The sequence below is a fragment of the Serinus canaria genome, chromosome 1A (genome assembly GCF_022539315.1).
Source record: "Serinus canaria isolate serCan28SL12 chromosome 1A, serCan2020, whole genome shotgun sequence".
NCBI lineage: Eukaryota > Metazoa > Chordata > Aves > Passeriformes > Fringillidae > Serinus > Serinus canaria.
In genome coordinates this window covers 51,344,909-51,362,873 of record NC_066314.1, presented here as the reverse complement: position 1 = coordinate 51,362,873, position 17,965 = coordinate 51,344,909, and the positions used below count along the sequence as shown (strand labels likewise).

The window sequence follows — 17,965 nt, the reverse complement described above, 5'->3', positions numbered from 1 at the left end:
ACCTAAGAATCCACTACAGTGTATGAAGACTACTCTTTTCCAAGGTGCCTTACATTACACTTACCAACACTGATTTTAATTTGCCACTGTACTGCTCTGTTCTAAAAAAATCTGTGGTGGGAGATTCCATAACTCCTGTTCACAATCTATCAAGACACTTTGAACTCTCTTCTGTTTAGAGCTACTTTTCCTCTTGTCAAACTCTACCTAAATCTCCCATTGCTACAATTTCAGGCTGTAACTTTCTATGTTCTGATCAAATCCACTCCTGTATGCAATGAAAATTCTAGTCAGATTGCAGCAGTGAATACAAATGTGCAGTCCTTGTCTTCCTGAGAATTTCACTATTTATCAACCTTTCTCTCTTTAAACAGCTGGAGAAGAGGACTGACCTTCTACCATATGCTTTAGGACTGTACTAGAGATCTTTCTCAACAAACTTCCTCAGAAATAATAATTCAAACATGTTGCATTACTGCTTATGTGAGGTTCTGATCTATTTTACCCTACTTTTGCAATCTGAAGAAACAAAGACCTTCTCAACTTTTTTTCTCCCATACCGATAAGCTGGTATTGCCATCAATTTGGAAACAATATTCTGCTGTTTTCTTAAACACAAATAATCTATAGTATTAAATAGGAATGTGGTTTTTCCCATAATCTGGAATCTCAAGCCATCATTTCATTCTACAGGCCACCCTGAAACAATATTGACTCTCTCAGTTCTGTCTCTTTTTTCCTTTTATTCTGTTTCAGCATCCAGAAATGTACTTTTCCTTTTATATGAATAGAGAATAATTAGCCAAAACTTGAGTGATATAGTTACTTTGTCAGGTTTTTTTGTGGTACACTGGAACTGTTCATTAGAGTACACAGTCAGATTATGAGCTCCCTATCAAGTTGCAGTCATTGTCTTTTCATTATTCTCGTATTCATATTATTTTTAACCACATAACCATCAGTAGTCTTAATAGAGGGTTGATGATGTATAGCCTCTGCTCTTGAGTTAGACTAATAATAGAAAGTACTAGGAGGTCTAGAGAGACTTAAATTTGCCTTAAATAGTCCTTCCACCATCAGCCACCACCAAAAATGCCTCACTTACAGGATCGCTTTTCTCTTTAATATATTGCTCATCCAATGTTGTACTTGCTCTTGAGAGGGCCAAATAAGCAGGTTATCCATACTCCTTGTAACATCAAATTCTCTCTTAGCAATTATTAATGATTTCCTAGAGTTTTAAAACACTGATTCAGTTAAATCCATAAACACTTGATGACTACCAAATATTAATCATCAATTTGCAAGTTTGACTGGTAGCTTTTATGTTCTGAACAGGTTTCACATTGAAAAATTTCCTGTAACTTCAAAAGATGCAACCTATTGAATAATTTGGAATGTACACATTTCCATGGAGCTGAATCTATTCACACATACATGATGCTCAAATGCAAGATTAGTGTGCAGGCCAGCAAGGCTGCTTTTAGTGATATTGCAAATGGTGCCTTCAGAACAGAACTCCATGTCTTCCTAACTCCTAAAGATAATACTTTCTCTTTTCCATATGAATCCACTTTTTACGACATCCCACTACTTGCAATGCATGCTTATCTTGTCTTTTGTCTTGTCTTTCTGCCTGGATTATTACTAAAAAAGTCCAGCTTGCAAGTACTCCATTCAGCTTGGAGTTTACGACAAGTGACAGTAACACCAGAGAACTGTTCCTTCCTCACTCTCATTCATTAGCTCCTCCATTCCTAATTAAGTTCTCACCTTCTCAGTTTTCACCACATCATTAAAACTTCTTTTCTGTGAGAGCCACTAAACCAGGTTCCAACTCTCAACAATTCTGTTTGTGATTCCTGCTCTCACTTGCTACAAATATGATTCTTCCAACAAGCACCACATGAAATTACCACAGGTAATTTTTCCACCGGTGGAAGTCTTCCATTACTTGTCTCCCTCTAACCAGAGGCTATTTCACCATAGCTACTAGATCAAGCACCTTAATTTAACGCAATCAAACAATAACTAGCAGAAAAACAACCCCTGTCCAGGAATGGTTCAGATTATTCCATTCTTACATGCTGTCAAACAATGTGCCAGGACCTTATCAGAGTATTTCTAGACAAGATTCAAATACTATAAGGTCTTTCTATTCATTGTAATGTACCGATGGATATGTAAGGTAAACAACTATTAACTATTAAATATATAAAATCTATTTAAATGTTTTCCCAAACAATTTGTTTGCAAGGGCAATACCTTGCCCTTAATAAAACAACTAAAGAAATTAAAAATCTCATCCTCTTCTACACATCAGATGTGTTCATAGATTGCAGTATGATGCAATTTTTTTTCCCCCACAAAATTACCATTATGCTTTGCTTCAGGTTGACAATACCATTCTGTAACTGCCTCCCCTGAATCAACCTGCAAATTAAATTATCAGGCCAATTGAAGAAAAACAGTACTATTTGTTGTAGATTTGTTGGTGAAAGGGTTCTGTCCTTTAGCTGTAGCAATTGCAATGTGTAATATTAAGCTAATCTCCAGACTTATTGGCCTATTGTAGCTGTACTCTCCAAGATGAAAAAGTGGCTATTAAGAGTAAAACTACTTTTTAAAAGACCATTTCTAATACAGCTCAGCAAGTTTCTGTGACTTGAAAACTTAAGAGGCCTGAAGTTCCAAGGTTCATCCCAAGTGACCAATGTAGATAGAGGCCTTTCAGGAAGCTAAAATAGTGCAGGTACAGAAGAGTCTTCCTGGCAAGATAGAATAAATCAATCCCTCTAGTACAGAAAAGTACCAGGCTGGGAAGTCAGATTTTCTAAGAGATTTTTAAAGGCAATGAGAGATTCTGAATAAAAGATCTCAGGTGCACAGCCTGAGCCTCTTCAAGTTTTAAGGGATCTGTTTTTCAAACAGGAGAAACACTGACTCAAAACCAGGCAGCCAGAGCCAGCAATGCAAGAATGGCACCATCCACAATTATGACCTGTTTAAAATGCTACTTGAGTGCTTTCACATCGTATGTTGTTCAAATTAATCTGCAACCTCACTGTTCAACCAACAAATCCACATGCCCACACATCCACAACCTTACACATGAGGTCTATCTGAAGACCATAGAAAAGACTAACCATTTTTCTTTTGAGCTCTTTGTGTTGCTTCATCTTAGTCTGATCTGCCCTTCTCTGACTTAGAAAATGGTAATCTCCTGCTGTTCCTAATGGAGACCCTCTGCTTTTAAAACCTCTTACAATCCCAGAAATGGGGGGGTATGTAAATTGCACATTATCATCTATCAATATTTCACTGTCTGGTTGTAGTTAACAGATGACAGGAGTAGCATCATCTCAGAAAAGAATTTTATTAAGTTTAGGGCTTCTCTGTAAGGTGAGCTCATGCCAGTCTGAGGTATGCCATTTTGAACAGCAACTGCTATGTCAACTAGTCTACTACCCCACATGAGTGCTTTTATTAGTCCAGATGTCATTTTAGAAGCTGTTTTATGAAGTCTTCAACGTGGAGTCTTTCTTGTAATTCCCTGATTCAGTGTACTCCACATCATCCATACAGCACCACAAATCTAACCACATTTCTCAGGCACAAATAAATGAATGCATATAAACAGGAGCTGAGGACAAGGAGGATATGGAATTTTTCAAGGGGAGCAGGTAGTCACATACCAAAACAACAATTCCCATAGTTTTCAGTATCTTGATTTAACCCATCTTCCTCCTGAATACAGTAAAAAACATGAGTCCCTTAAGTAGCTTTGTTCAAGAATTAACTTTCTTCTTTCCGTCTCCTCACAGTGGTTTTCAATTAAAGACTAAAATGATGAAATTCACTGAGATTGACAGAAAAAATAAAAGTAGAGAAACCACTGAAATGAACCTTCAGAAGCAGGTTATTAAATGTCCCACAGACATTGGTGCAAGTGGCAGACACCACAGCTTAGTGGAAAAAAGAGAGCAGAAAATTAAACTTCTCATTGGGCCTGATGATAATATCTCTTCTCTGATGAGCTGAAACTGCTTAATCTTTGCTATTAATATCACATCACTGAAGTACATGTATGGCAGCTGAAAGGGAGCATATGCAAACAGTTAAAATTGGGAAGAGGAAAAAACGCCACAAATAACAATATGGGGACATTTGCTCTTAAGTCTCTTAAAAGCAAAAAACTCAGTATGAAGCAGACAGTCACCATCAGTGACTCTGAAGTCAGGTTACTATGAGGCAGCTCATAGGCAAACAAAGTCATGCAGTTTAAAGCAGATAAATAGTAGGTTTCAATTGTTTGGTTAAATAACTGCATTTGCATTCTACAGGAAAGATCACTTAATTTATCACATCTCCACTCAAGTGTACATGAACAAGCAACAAATACCTTCACCCAATTCAAGTAAGTCAGATAATTGTTATTTTCAAACTTACTTACCTGTGTGTATATTGGCAAAGCTTTGAAGAAAGTTAGCTGGAGTTCCCTGGAAACCAGTAATTATGTGTTGCTGTGCAGATGGATTTGTAAACTTGGTTCCTATAAGAATATTATAGAAAATGTAACCTCACTGTTGAGATTTTTACCTTAAACCCTTGGGTTTGTAACGCACTGAAGCAAGAGGTGAAATAGCTAAATCCATTATAGTTAATACTGCTACAAACCATTCTGTGTGTATTACATTTCAAACCAAAGGAATCCTTTGTTAAAGTCAGTGTGGATCCCTTGAGATACACATTATAACAGTTTGATTAGTAGAGAATAAAAAGCAGACTTTTATAGCATTCATTCACCGAAAACATTATTCCTGCTGAAGTTAACAAGCAAAATCACAGAGTTGGGTTAAATGAAATCCAATGGCAGGCAGGAAATATAGTGATGGTGAAATATTAAAGTGGTGATACGATTCCAATACAATTTTAGAATGCTGAATGCCTTAACATTGGGAAAGAAATGGATGAGAAATCTTCCATGTTTTAATGCTCTAAAGGTAAATTGTAAACACTACAGTGATTTTATGTTTTATTTGTAAAATTGAGAATACAATACTGATAGATTTTAAGTTTATAAGCCTTGATCCCATGAATAATTGGTTGCCAAATTAGTGGTGAAATACATCTCTCTTCTTAAATGTAATAACCATGATTAACCTGCAATTCAAACTTGATTTGATCCTTTCTGAAGGGTTATTTTTCACAGCTGAAAACATACACTAACCTGGAGCCCAAAACAAATATTTTGCTTGGGAAATTAGTTTTTCTGGACTGGGATGGCAACTGATCATCCTGACAACTAGCTTCTACTAGCTATGGGAAGATTAGCAATTATCCTATGAATTTATCTCTTTTTTTAAACAGCTATAAGTTGTGAGTGAGCTGTAGCACTGTAGTACTCTCATCTATAGTCCTCAAGGTGATATTTTTGCAGTGCAATTTATGTACTGCTATATCTCATAATCATGATTACTCAGTTTACATGAAACTGAAACTGTTAAAATTATCCTTTTCTGTTTTTTTTCCTCCATCATCTACTTCTTGTCTTTCACTTCTTACCTTGAAGCCAGAAATATGTGGACAGAGATTAAAGCATGTATTTTTTCACAAGGCAGAATAATTTATTCAGAGAAGTGCTAGAATCCTCCACCAGCTTTAAAATCAAGTTTAGAAATCTAGCTAGAAGAACAGCTCTGGTGTATCTAGAACACATGGGTCAGATGCAGGAACTACCAGCCAGCATTATTCTATCAATTCTACAGTATAATACAGCCTGTGCTATGGAAGATGTGAGAGACATTGATTGTTAGCAGCCACTATGATGGTAAAAACCTACAAATCTTCACAAGCCCATACAACATCAGTAACTGTTCTGTGTAATTTTGAGAAGAATCTACAAATTTGTCTGTCGGATCCATTTTGAAACAAATTAAACAAAGACTGTTGTAACGAGTCTAGGAGAGATGCAATGACATATAAATAAGGAATGGTGAATGATAAAGTAGGAAAAATTGTGGGGAAAAGAAAATGGGGAGAAACACAACAACTTTGGGGTATTTTTTTTTCCACTCTACTTAATCACACAAGAAACTGATAACTTTCACACTTTTAGATTCCAGCAATTCCTCCAAGTGCTTTTCAACATATAAGAATAATACCATCTTACTAGCTATGGCTTTATTTCAGCTCCAGAACTAATCTTCTATATATTACACAAATGGTATGTAACATTCTTTGATTTTTAAACTACACTATGACAACCCTAATCCTGTGTCTAGAGAGCCAAATGAAGATCCTAGTGTAGCACCAACAGCTAACACTGTACTGGGTTTAAACTGCTTAGGAAGAACAATGTCTTGGAAGATGTAGGAGCCCAGGCTTCAGTGGCTAGATAAGAGTCCACAAGCTGCCCAGGCTTCCCCTGCTTCTCATGGTGGTGCATCTCTACCCCTGACATCACCTCTGCTTGCTCAACAACAACAAAAGTAGGGCTGACTGTGCTAAAATCACCCTTTGAGATCATTTTGTAGATACACATTTTTGGTTTTCCAATCAGGACCCTGGTGTGTTACTGACTTCAAGCTTCTGTAAGCTTCTTCAAGCAACTGTAAGCTACTCCAGGTGTTTAAAAGCTTTTGTTGGTGGTGGTGATTTCACTGGGCATTTCAGAAGTTCAGGAAGCACTATGCAAAGAGCAAACCACACACCTCTTCTCTATTATAGGTGCAGACATTATTACAAGTTCATTGGAAAAAGTATCTCATTGTGAAACACTTCATTTACACAATAAAATATTTTAACGGGGCCTATAATTATTTTTGTAAAGTAAATATACCAAGCACAGTCTCCTTTGTACTGGGAATTTAATTTAGGAAAATGTGATGATTCTATAATATTTTTTTTGTAATTTTAACTTCACTACTTTCAGCTCTCCCCCACAATTCCTCATCTCTGCAAACTCTGACATTCAGCAATTTGAAAGACAAAGAGAATTATAAAATAAATTAAAAAAAAAAAAGAGATGTTTAAAACCTTGATATTTACATCCTGGACTTTGACCATTTCACAAAATTATAGAAGGGCAGTCACACCACAGGTTAGAAAGAATTATTGTCGCAGGATGGCTCAAATAGCTTGAACAGGGTTAAACTGGAAGAGAATCTCAGGCTAAAAACGTATCAGTCTCCAGGTCACCAGCTTTTCCTCTTTCTGTTGGTATCTGTAAAGCTAAGTGAACCAGGATGACTGCAGTCAGACTATGTTTTTGAAGTTAGTTGTGCATGTCACTCAATAGACCAAGGATATCTAGATATATTTAAAAAAGGGTCTCTTTCAAGTCTAGAAACAAGAATTGCAAAGCAACACAAGAGAGGTAAAACTTCAAGGGAAGGAAAAATTAATCAGCTGAACAACTCAATGGCTGTCATGTCTGAAAAACACTTGAAAAGGATACAGAAGGTTTAATTTAAAGAGATGTGTTGAAGATACTGGTATTGTTAAGCTAAGCATATCTAAAACAGATTCACCAAAAAAACAGGGTATCAACCTTCCCACTTAGTTGCTTTTCCTAAACGATTCCAGAGCATAATCTCCAGAACATAAGAATGACCATACACAACGTATGAAGTAATTATTTGAATATCTTTTTGTCCTGACTCATCCTCCTTCTAGTATTATAGGCATTTAAATAAAAATTCAAAATATAAGTTTCAAAAGTGCTGGAAGGCACTTCATACACAATTTGCTGTCTAACAAGACAGATTTTGACTTCAAACTTTTTTCTGATCTGAAAAACACCCCACAAATTTTAAATACAAAAAATTCAGAAAAATTGAACAGCCCAAATTAATTGTTCTGAGAATCAAAATTGAAATTTTCATTTCAGTCTTTTAAAGCATCTATTTTTCAGATATTTTCTCATCTTATGTTTATACATTTGTTGACCTGCTTGCCTGTTTGCTCCCAAAGCTCACTGATTAATTTCAAGTTACTTTGTTAGAGGAAAAGAAGTCAGAGGTTACGAAGCCTCTACAATTGCCAGGAACAGAGAGACAGAGAGAGAGAGAGAGAGAAAAAGAGAGTGAGAGAGAGAAAGAAAAAGAGAGAGAGAGAGAAATGAGAGATGCCAAACATTTTACCATTGAGAAATATACTGCAGCAGGAGCTCAGGATTTATTTCGATACCAGGAGATCCATATGGGAGCTAGATTATATAAATTGCAGGAAAAGCAACTTCAACATCAATCAGCTGCATGGTATCAATCACAACAAGTCAGGCTACATTAGTTCCAGCACACAAAGGAGTTCTGGTGTACTTAAAATTGCTTTTTTTCAGAAAGCCAAGTGTTGCTTCTTGGGGTTTGTTTTTCGGTTTATTTTTAACAAGACATTTAAGCTCACCTTGCTTTTCCGTTTTTATACTAAAACCCACATTTTGATGAGTAAGTACCCATCTTTGAAACAGAGCAGGAATAATCAGGAAATAGCAGTTCTACTGTTGAGTCTTCGACACAGCCTTAACAGAATTTGGGCATCCAGATGTCCCCTCTTCTTGGGAGATATTGGCTCCCTTTTGTGTAATGCAACTTTTATAGATGGCATTTTTCCCAAAAGTTTATTCAAAGAAGGAGAAAGACCAAGATGAAACAAAACCCTTGAGAAATCCCACAGATTATATTCATTTAGCTGCTGTTCCAAAGAAGCTGGCCCCTTATGCCTGTCAAAGAATTCCTTTTCATTCTGACCTTTATGTTTCTGCCAGAAATGACAAATTAAGAGCTGTCGAGGAAAAGAAAGCCAAGAGAAAAGTGGTGTTTAGAAGAAAAGAAACATTCCATCCAACCATGAGATTGTACAGAGAACAAAGAAGGTAAGCCCACAGCTTACTTTGCTTTTCTGAAAGCATGTACTTAAAAATATAAGCATCAAAAGAAAACGTGTGCCCTCTCTACTGGAATTCCAAAAACAAATGCAGGCTTGCTTTCCCTTGGCACAGTGCACTGACAGAAGAAGTGGCCATTGCAAGATTCAAGGCTTCTCCTGAGATGACAGGGTATCTGTTTAAGAATGTGAACTCCTGGCAACCTGAAGAAAAAACAGCATTGACTTCAACATTCAACTTCAACATTCCAGTGGGAATGGACATTACTAGCAAAGGATAAAATTGTATTGCAGAATTCTAAGTTTAATCAAAAAAAGGTTGAGAAGAAAAAAAAAAAAAATCCATGTTCCTCACTAACTCCACCACTTGACCTTCAAAAGCTTCTCATGGCCATGGTGTATTTTGGCTGACACTCCTGGCATAAGGCCATTCTTGTTTTGGTTCAGAAACTACTTCAAATTTCCTGTCACTGCTCACAAGAAGGCTGTTTACTTATAAAATGGGGAGTCAAACTCTTTCAATATTCACTTAATTTTCTTAGGTGATGGACATATAGAGCTTTTTAGGTCTGTAAAAAAAAACCCCATAGGATCACTGACTCCTTAGTTAAAGATGATGAGCAGAGAACGAGACTCAGCTTTCACAGCATGGACCTTCTAGTCCTTTATCAGCATTCTGTATAGCCGAATCACCAGGGTTTCATAAAATGACAAGTTTTCCAGGAGCAACAAAACTTCTCATAAGCTTGAGATCTTTGCTATCATAATTGATGTTACTCTGGTAGGATTCCCAAACATATTTAAGAAGGTATACTGACTGCAGTAGAGACAGAGGCGCTTAAGTGGCAATTCTCTATCACCTGGAATAAATGTAACAAGAGAGGAGTAAGCCAGCGCTATTTACTCCAGAATGGAAAGGAAAGGGTGACTTTTTAACCAAGGAGAGCCAATATTCACTAAACACACCTCCTGTACCTGTTCAGGCACACAGCACAGAAGCACCCTTACTTATGCAGAGGCACCCTTTCAGGACTTCTTCTCTCAGAACTTTATTAAAAAGACAGGATCAATACAAATGTGGAAGCTTCTATTTTAAATGGACATTGGATTAAGTTTTCCTGTTTTAATCCTGTTGAGACACGTAACAGATAAAATTCAGGCCAACTGAAGGAAACATAGTAAAAAAAGCAATTGTATGTTTTGTGTCTTTTTGATTACATTGTCTGTGAGAAAATTATTTTCTGATGTTTGTTCATCAGTTGCAAGTGTCTGATAGACATTTTAGTAATTACTTATTTATTTGCCTCATTCTATGAGCCACTAAATGCAAGCATTAAAAGTTTGGGCAGTTTTCATCATGCACACAGATCACGTGATAAGCTTTTGGCACTTAACTGAAAAAAGCTGAACCCCTAGAATCAGTTTTTTGATTCAAGTATTCACAAATATGATTTCAAAATCTACTTCCCATGAATATTAAAACTGAGTATTCATTGTTCCCATAGACAGTCTTCTCAATTAACATATTCACTAAGATATTTATGGAAACCTACACAAAAAGAGTGTGAACAGCATCAAAGTGAATCCATTTAAATACTAAGATGAATATTTGCAGCCTTCCTTCAATTTATTTTTTTGTATTTTATAAGGTGTTTGCCCAACTCTGGCTTCAGTCATGTGTCTACAGATGACTTTGACTGAAATGAATTGTCAGGGAATGATAGTTGCCCAACACTGGAGTGAAAAGAGGACAACCAAGGAAAGCAAGTCCCAGGAAAGAAGGCAGGCTTTGTTTTAAAATGATACCTGAACAGTTAAAAGAAACCTAAGTTAACTATTCCTTTAAAGACTCCCTACAGGATCTCACACAACTTTCAATTTTTCATCTTAAAGTTACATTACCAGCTCTTTCTTTCCTGGGAAATATATTCTACACAGGAGCCCTACACACATACTTTAGGATTTCAACCTCAAGTGTATCCACCATACAGGGACTGGTGACTCGAGTATTTTCATCCTGTCAAAATGGAGGTGACTGTAAATCTGCTGAGGTGACACAGCCACAGTGAACTATTTTTCTTTTTTCTTTTTCTTTTTTTTTGAGGAATCAGTAATCCAGAAAGCATGGTCAAATTACAGTTCCAAATCTTCATTTTACATGACCTTCATGGTAAGGGGGAGAGAAAACTGTTTCATATAGCTTGGACAATTTAGCTATTTATGGAGCTACCACTAGTTAGTGAAATTGCTATTTTCTTTCTAATGAAAATTCATCATGTATTATTTGATTATTTTCTCTTCCCTGTTTTAAATGCACTCCACCCTTCCTACTCCATTACTTTGTCTTTTGAATAATTTCTAAGAATGTTGTAACAATTAGCTTTTTCATTCAAAGTAACACATAACTGAAATTATGCTGTCCTTGTGCATTATTAAAAACAACAGTAATCAGGTATATTCAAAGGACATAGAATATTCAATATCATCTTTAATATTCTTCTTCATAACCTTAATAGACATTTATGCATGATTAATGAGGCTTTTAGTAGCTACTGCTGTCACAGCTTGGGTAACACCACCTCCAATGAATAGCCTAAGGAAAGGGTCTCACTGGAAGCATCGAGTGACAGCTGTGAAGTAGCAGGCTGCCATGTACTTTCTGACAAGAGAACAAAATGCAAAATAAACCAAAACTGTCTTAAGGAATTTGAAACTATTCAAAAAGCAGGACATGGGAACAGACTGCAGTAAGGCATATTTTATATTACAGATCCACTAACAAGGCTTTTAAAGGGTTTCTAATGTGATCCCACTCCCATGCTATGGCAAATGAATAAGTTCTTAGACATAAACACATGGATGAGTAATGTAATTCCTAATTACATCAAGAACATATGAGGCAGACACAGCACTTCAGATTTCATACCAGAGATTTGAGTCTAGAGCCCAAAAACATACAAACAAAGAAAAAAACTGCAGAAGAACAAAAAATCCCCACAAAATTTTTTGCTATGGCAACTCAGCTAGGCCAACCTTTTTACTTAGTGAATAAAAGACCACAGTGATTTTACTACTGTATGCAGGTATCTTCAAACAGAAACATTCCCAGGCCTGACATGGCAATTGGATTCACCAATCATGCTTGACCAACCTGACTGCTTGCTGTGATGAAATGACTATGAATACATAACCAGTTGATTCAATCTCCCTTGAATTTAAGCACAGTAGCCCTGTAGCCAAGCTGGGATTTTACCCTGTATAGGAGTGGACTACTAGATGTGTGAAAAACTATCCAGAATGCTGGGCTCAAAGAGTGGGGGCACTCATTCATGGTGTACCTGGAAGTCTATGTATTCTCTGTCCTTGGATGTTTTTAAGACACTTTTGAATACAGGCATAAAAAAATCTTGCCTGATTCCAAAACCCACATTGATTTGAGCAGGAGTTTAATTAGAGAACTGCTGAGGTCCCTCCCACACTGAATAATTAAATGAATCTATGACAATACCAGGTATTGATTTCTTTGATTTGGTGGAGAAAAGTCTAACAAGAGCCATTTACTCAAAACTAAAACCAGATGTACTGAAAAGAAAATTTCTAGCCCTGTAATTAACAAAACAAACAAGTGCCAGGAGGCTGAGGGGATTCTACACTGGCGATGCTTTCAAACCAAGGCACAATGCTGCAGTGAGGCAACTTCTACTCAGTTAGAGAATCAAAGAATGATACATTTGTTTATGATGGAAAAGGACTTTAATATCATTGAGTCTGTCCATTAGCCCAGCACTGCCATGTCCACCACTAAACCATGTACTTAAGTGCCACATATACACATTTTAAACATCTCCAGGGATGGTCACCCAACCACTTTCCTTGGTAGCCTGTTCCAATGTTTGTCAACCCTTTCCATGAAGAAATTTTTCCCAATATCCAATCTAAACCACCTCTCGTGTGCCTTGAGGCCATTTGCTCTATTCTACTGCTTGTTACTAGGGAGAAGAAAGCCACCCCCACCTCACTACAACCTTCACAGAGAGCTCAAACATGAGTAAATTGTGGGAATCACTGTGGAGAAAAAAAAAAAAAACAACAAGTCATACAGAATAATAAAATGGCATTAACTTTTTGTCTTAATACCTACAAGTTAAGAAAAATGCGAGCTGTTATTTGGCTAAATAAGTATCTAACCAACCTTAATTTTTTTAACCAAGAAACATTAAAAAATCCCCATCAAAAATTAAGAAAAAAGAAAACAGATACAGAAAAATAACCAACAGAGTTACTAACTGTACATAATTTCCAGTCCTTTTCCAGTGCAAGGCTTTGTAATAGGTAATGGGCTTTGTTCCCTAGCTTGCATTTAAGATTAATTCACAGTGAGAGCTTTAAGTCACTTCAAATACACTGTAGCAGCAAATTTCAAGATTTATATTGAGTTCTCTGTAAAAACAAAGGATTCTACTCACAGAGGAATTTAAAACACCATGGCATTATCAATTGTGGACACAATTAAAATATTCATTATGACATAGCAGCATAACATTCTTCTAAAGGCAAAAAGGTGAGGCCTGCATTTGCTCAGCTTTTAAAAATCAAACAAAATCAGTACTGTTCTGCCTGCCAGATCATTACTTTTAAGTATGCAGCTAGCACCCCTCATATTTCCAATTTAACATGAATCCCACAAGTGTTTCGTTCTAGAATGAGCTCATGGAGTTACTGCACATTAAGGCAGAATTTTAAGTACTTGAATACATTTGCATAAACAAATATTTTTACATGGAATATAACTAATTCAGACTCGTATGCAACATACAGAGAAAATCTTTACATGTTCTTACTTGTGATTTATCATGGAAACCTCTTTTGTTTCCAAACACAGGACAAATATGTCAGCCAAGGATACATGAAAAAAGTTTGAAATTTTAACAATGCCTTTTTAAAATTATCAGACTGTAAATGAGTGACTGAACAGTTTTTACAAGTTTGGAACACCTTTCCTCATGCTAATGCAACTACAAAGGCTGAACGACTTTTTTTTTACTCTTGCCAAAATAACAGACCTATTGCCCAATATAAAATGATTTACCTCCACAATAAACAAAACAAACAAATAAAAAAAGCCACAAAGTAGCAAAGAGCAGGAGAGCCAGAATCCTTGAACCTCCTCTAACTGAAGTATTTCTGCTGAAGGTCTGTAAGGCCAGGAAAAAAACTTCATCAGACAGGTAATTTAAAAGACAAAGTAGTGATTATTCCATATCTTGTTATAAAAAGTGCTCATTACATAGCTGCAAGTCAATGTAACTATAAACTAGAGGATTTCCATCTAAAAAAAGAAGGGGACAGAAAGATATTCCAACTAAAACAATCTACTGACAGTCAGGTAGTTGTGGATCCAAACTACTTTTATAAAAAGAAACCTTATATAGATATTCATTGATTTTCTGTATTCAGCATATCTGAAATGAGATGTTAAAATCTTACAGGCCATAGGATGGACCAATGTTTAAAAATTAGAAAATATAGAGAAAAGATTAGTAGACTGGGCAGGGGGGGAGTTGTTGCACATTTTCCAAGTTCAAAGATGAGTGGAAAATCAAGTAATTGTGGCCAGTAATTAACTGAGCATCCTCAGTAGTGAGAACATGGTAGGGAAGGCCCTTTGTTGAAATCTGCACCTTGGGAACTATTTCATATGCAAGCCAAACAAGATTTATTTAAATAAAATCAGTGATGACTCATCTACATTTCTCTGCCCAGCTACCAATCATCCAACACCCCACCACCCTCCCCTCAGCCATTATTCCTCTCCTACCTTCAAAACTCCCAGCAAACAGATAAATCCACGTAATGGCTGGGACAAAAAGGATGGTCAGAGAGGCAGCCAGGAATTTCCGTCGCCCTCTGCAGATTCCCAGCATTCTCTCAGGAGTGCAGAATCCCAACCCAAGGCTGTTCCTATGTTGGAAGCAAATAGTCCACAGCCTCCCACATATTATTCCCTGAAAAAGAAAGGAAAAATATTTCAACAGCTTATCACTCTACAGAAACTTACAGACTACGCCAGTGTTCCAAAATAGTTAAAAAACAGGGCTAAAAAAGGGCTGCCGCAACTGCAAGGTGGTACCCATTTCAAATTATCCACAACTACTTAATAATAAAAGTTTTAGAAGCCAAATTAAGGCAGTAAATCAATAAAACACATCTTATCACAGAAATACACATGAAGCTCCATCTTACCAAGAGATGTCAGCTTTATTTACATTTTGTCCTCATTTTACTCTACAGGAACTCTGAGATCTTTGATGCCCATGAGTACTGGGGTCCCACGGCAGATAAGAGAAAGCCACCCACATTCCTTCACCTGCTCCCAAAGAGCAGAAGTCACACCACTGAATCAGTGGTCTGTCTGCAATTGGTCGTGAACTCAAGAGAGTGAACCAAAAAAATAAAGGAAAGCAAAAGTTTGGGGGTAGAGAGATGTTACTGAAATTACCCACTTTGAAGACCAAAAAGCAGTGCTGATGAGCTACTGTGTAAAAGGGGAGAAGAGAAAGTGCAAAATGGACAAGGAAATATTCATATCCACACAGGGGATATCAGAAGCTTTAGACTGTATGCCATGAGAGAAATTGATTCTACTGAATAACACAGTTTTTATCAGGGAAAAAAAAAAAAGTTATCTTAATTTGAAATAATTGTTCTGCAGTTCAGAGGGGCCAAGAAAAAAAACATATGATGATTTTCATTCACAGGAAAACAAACATTTCCACACCAGTGCAGGCTTGCAGAGCATAAAAATAATGTTTCATATTGATAGCAGGTTTTTTTGAAAGGGAAGGAAAGGCTAGTAGCAGACAAGTTAGAAAAGGAAAGAGAAGTATTCAGTTCATGCAAATCTACTTCAGGTTTTGTGTGAAAGGGCTTAGGTTTCTCAATTCTAAGAATAGAAATAGTCTACAAGAACGGTAGGGAAAGGAAGAGATTCTGGTAGTATGAGGTGTTCAATAACAGTGCCCTTTGACTTATGCTTAAACCAGCACTAGAGCTGATACAAGCAATGTATCATTTCTACAGTGACATGTTAACAATGGCTGCTGTGTGTCTTGAGAGTGTCTTAGTTCTACAATTCCATATATATTGCAGCAAAAATCAATTCTGAAATTAAGTTACAGCAAAAATGAGAATGTAGACAAGAGAAAAAGGTTCAGACAAAAAGTCTCATGCTGGAGATACCTGGCTGCAGTAATCAGGCAAACTTACAGCTGTTCCTTGAACATTCAATAGAGCCCACTTTAGTACACTACAGTTTAAGAGCCATGATAGTACTCTGACCTTGGAAATGATAAAATGGACTATAATTTGTCCAGAACCAGCACAAAAAGCATTCCATTGTGTCAGCTTTTCAAGGCAATGAATGCATCACCACTGAGTTTTTGCACAAAATATGTGGGCAGACTTAATATTGCAACTGTGGTATTAGAGTCACTCTGTGTTAGACGGAGACACACAATTTATCTATTTGGTAGATAAATTGTGGAGAGCTCTTATCTTTACTCACTGTCTTTGGATAATGATTACATTTCATTTCTTTTCCTTATAGCACATAGCTTGTAGAACTCTGAAGAGAGTCCTTTACACGCCTGCTTGAGAAAGCAGTGATAATTTCCAAGGCTTCTGTGTTTGTAAGTATGTATATTATAAAATCCACAGAATCACTTATTTTAACTAGGAATTCCTTTTTTCCTCAAATGTACTAGCATGCACCACTGACATCAGTCTGTGCAAAGAAAAATAAACCTCTGAAAATATAAACTCCCAGGCACAGTCATTGGCAAATAGCCACATCTTGCACTGAAACACATACTGGCTTGATACTCCTCCTATCAATGACACCTGTAAAAATTACAGGTAAAAAGAAGAGTCAACACCACAGTTTCTGAAACCACACTGTTACAAGTGTACTGATACAAATTTCCAGGGCAACAACATACAGACTCTGAGTTATAGTGCTGCTAGTGGATTAATTCATCCTGGGATGGCATATTTAAGAAATAATTAGATTTTTTTCCTATATATTTTTTTTAAATAGCCATGCAAGTTAAGTTTCTGAACAGGTTGATATGGAGGATGGAATCCAGCTCCTCTGCCCTATGAATGTAAATTACTCTAACAAATCAAAAAGGTATAAAGCACAACATTGAACTCCCAGTTCAGCTGAGAAGGAAAGACAGGAATGTGGCAAATTCAGTTTTCTACAAATTGTCATCTTTCAGACAAAACAGCCAAATCATTTTGCACATTCATGTGTATTTTTTATCTAACTAGAAAAACATTTGGGAAAATCCTAAACAGACAAGTCAGTTTGTGAGGGATCACCCTATGTTAAGATACATCTTTTAATCGTGCTTTAAAAGAACCATAAGCTACTTTAAATTATGCTTCTACTATCTCCCCACCTTCCCAAAGTTGTGAATAGCTTTCCTTGGGTCTTAAATATTCATTTTTAGTGTATAAAATCACAGCCCCTGCTGAGTACTTTTTTCCAACATAGACAATGCATTATGTGCAACCCTTACACAAGTGATTACATAAAAGGTCCATGAATGGTAATGAAGATCCTTGGCTTACAGGAAGAGATTTGGACTCAATCATGTGTACGCTATTGGCTTTACTCAGAAACAATATTACCTAATAAACAACTGTCAAATTAATTGAAAGAAAACATTGCAGCTCTTTTGACTTGATTTTCCTTCCAACAGGTGCCAGATTGACATCCATCACAGAAGGAAAGGGATTGACTGGACCAAGGACTGAGCACAAAACACAGCTGGCACATTTCTGCCATACGAGCCCACAAATGCCTTTCAGAAATCTCCTACAGTCTCCACTGCTCCTCAGGACTGCAATAGTCCTACTGAATCAGACTGTCACCTGCCAAAAAGCTCTTAGAAAGCAGTTTCACGGTACAAGCTAAAACGGAAGCTACTTCAGATGTCACATTGATAGGCACATTCATCTTTTCAGTAAAATGGCTCACTTCATTTACACAAAGCCATGCAGTGCTCCTCCTGAC

At 36.7% G+C, this 17,965-nt stretch overlaps 1 protein-coding gene across 4 annotated transcripts in view; it reads right to left on the bottom strand.

Annotated features, from left to right (window-relative positions):
* Nucleotides 1-17,965, bottom strand: part of LARGE1 (LARGE xylosyl- and glucuronyltransferase 1) — a 275,742-nt gene that overhangs the window by 178,696 nt on the left and 79,081 nt on the right. For all 4 annotated transcript variants that reach the window (XM_009086431.4, XM_050970013.1, XM_050970012.1 and 1 more), the window contains one exon: nt 14,705-14,891. In XM_009086431.4, coding sequence (XP_009084679.2) covers nt 14,705-14,810 — 106 coding nt within the window. In that variant the 5' untranslated portion in view covers nt 14,811-14,891. The remainder of the gene's footprint in view (nt 1-14,704; nt 14,892-17,965) is intronic.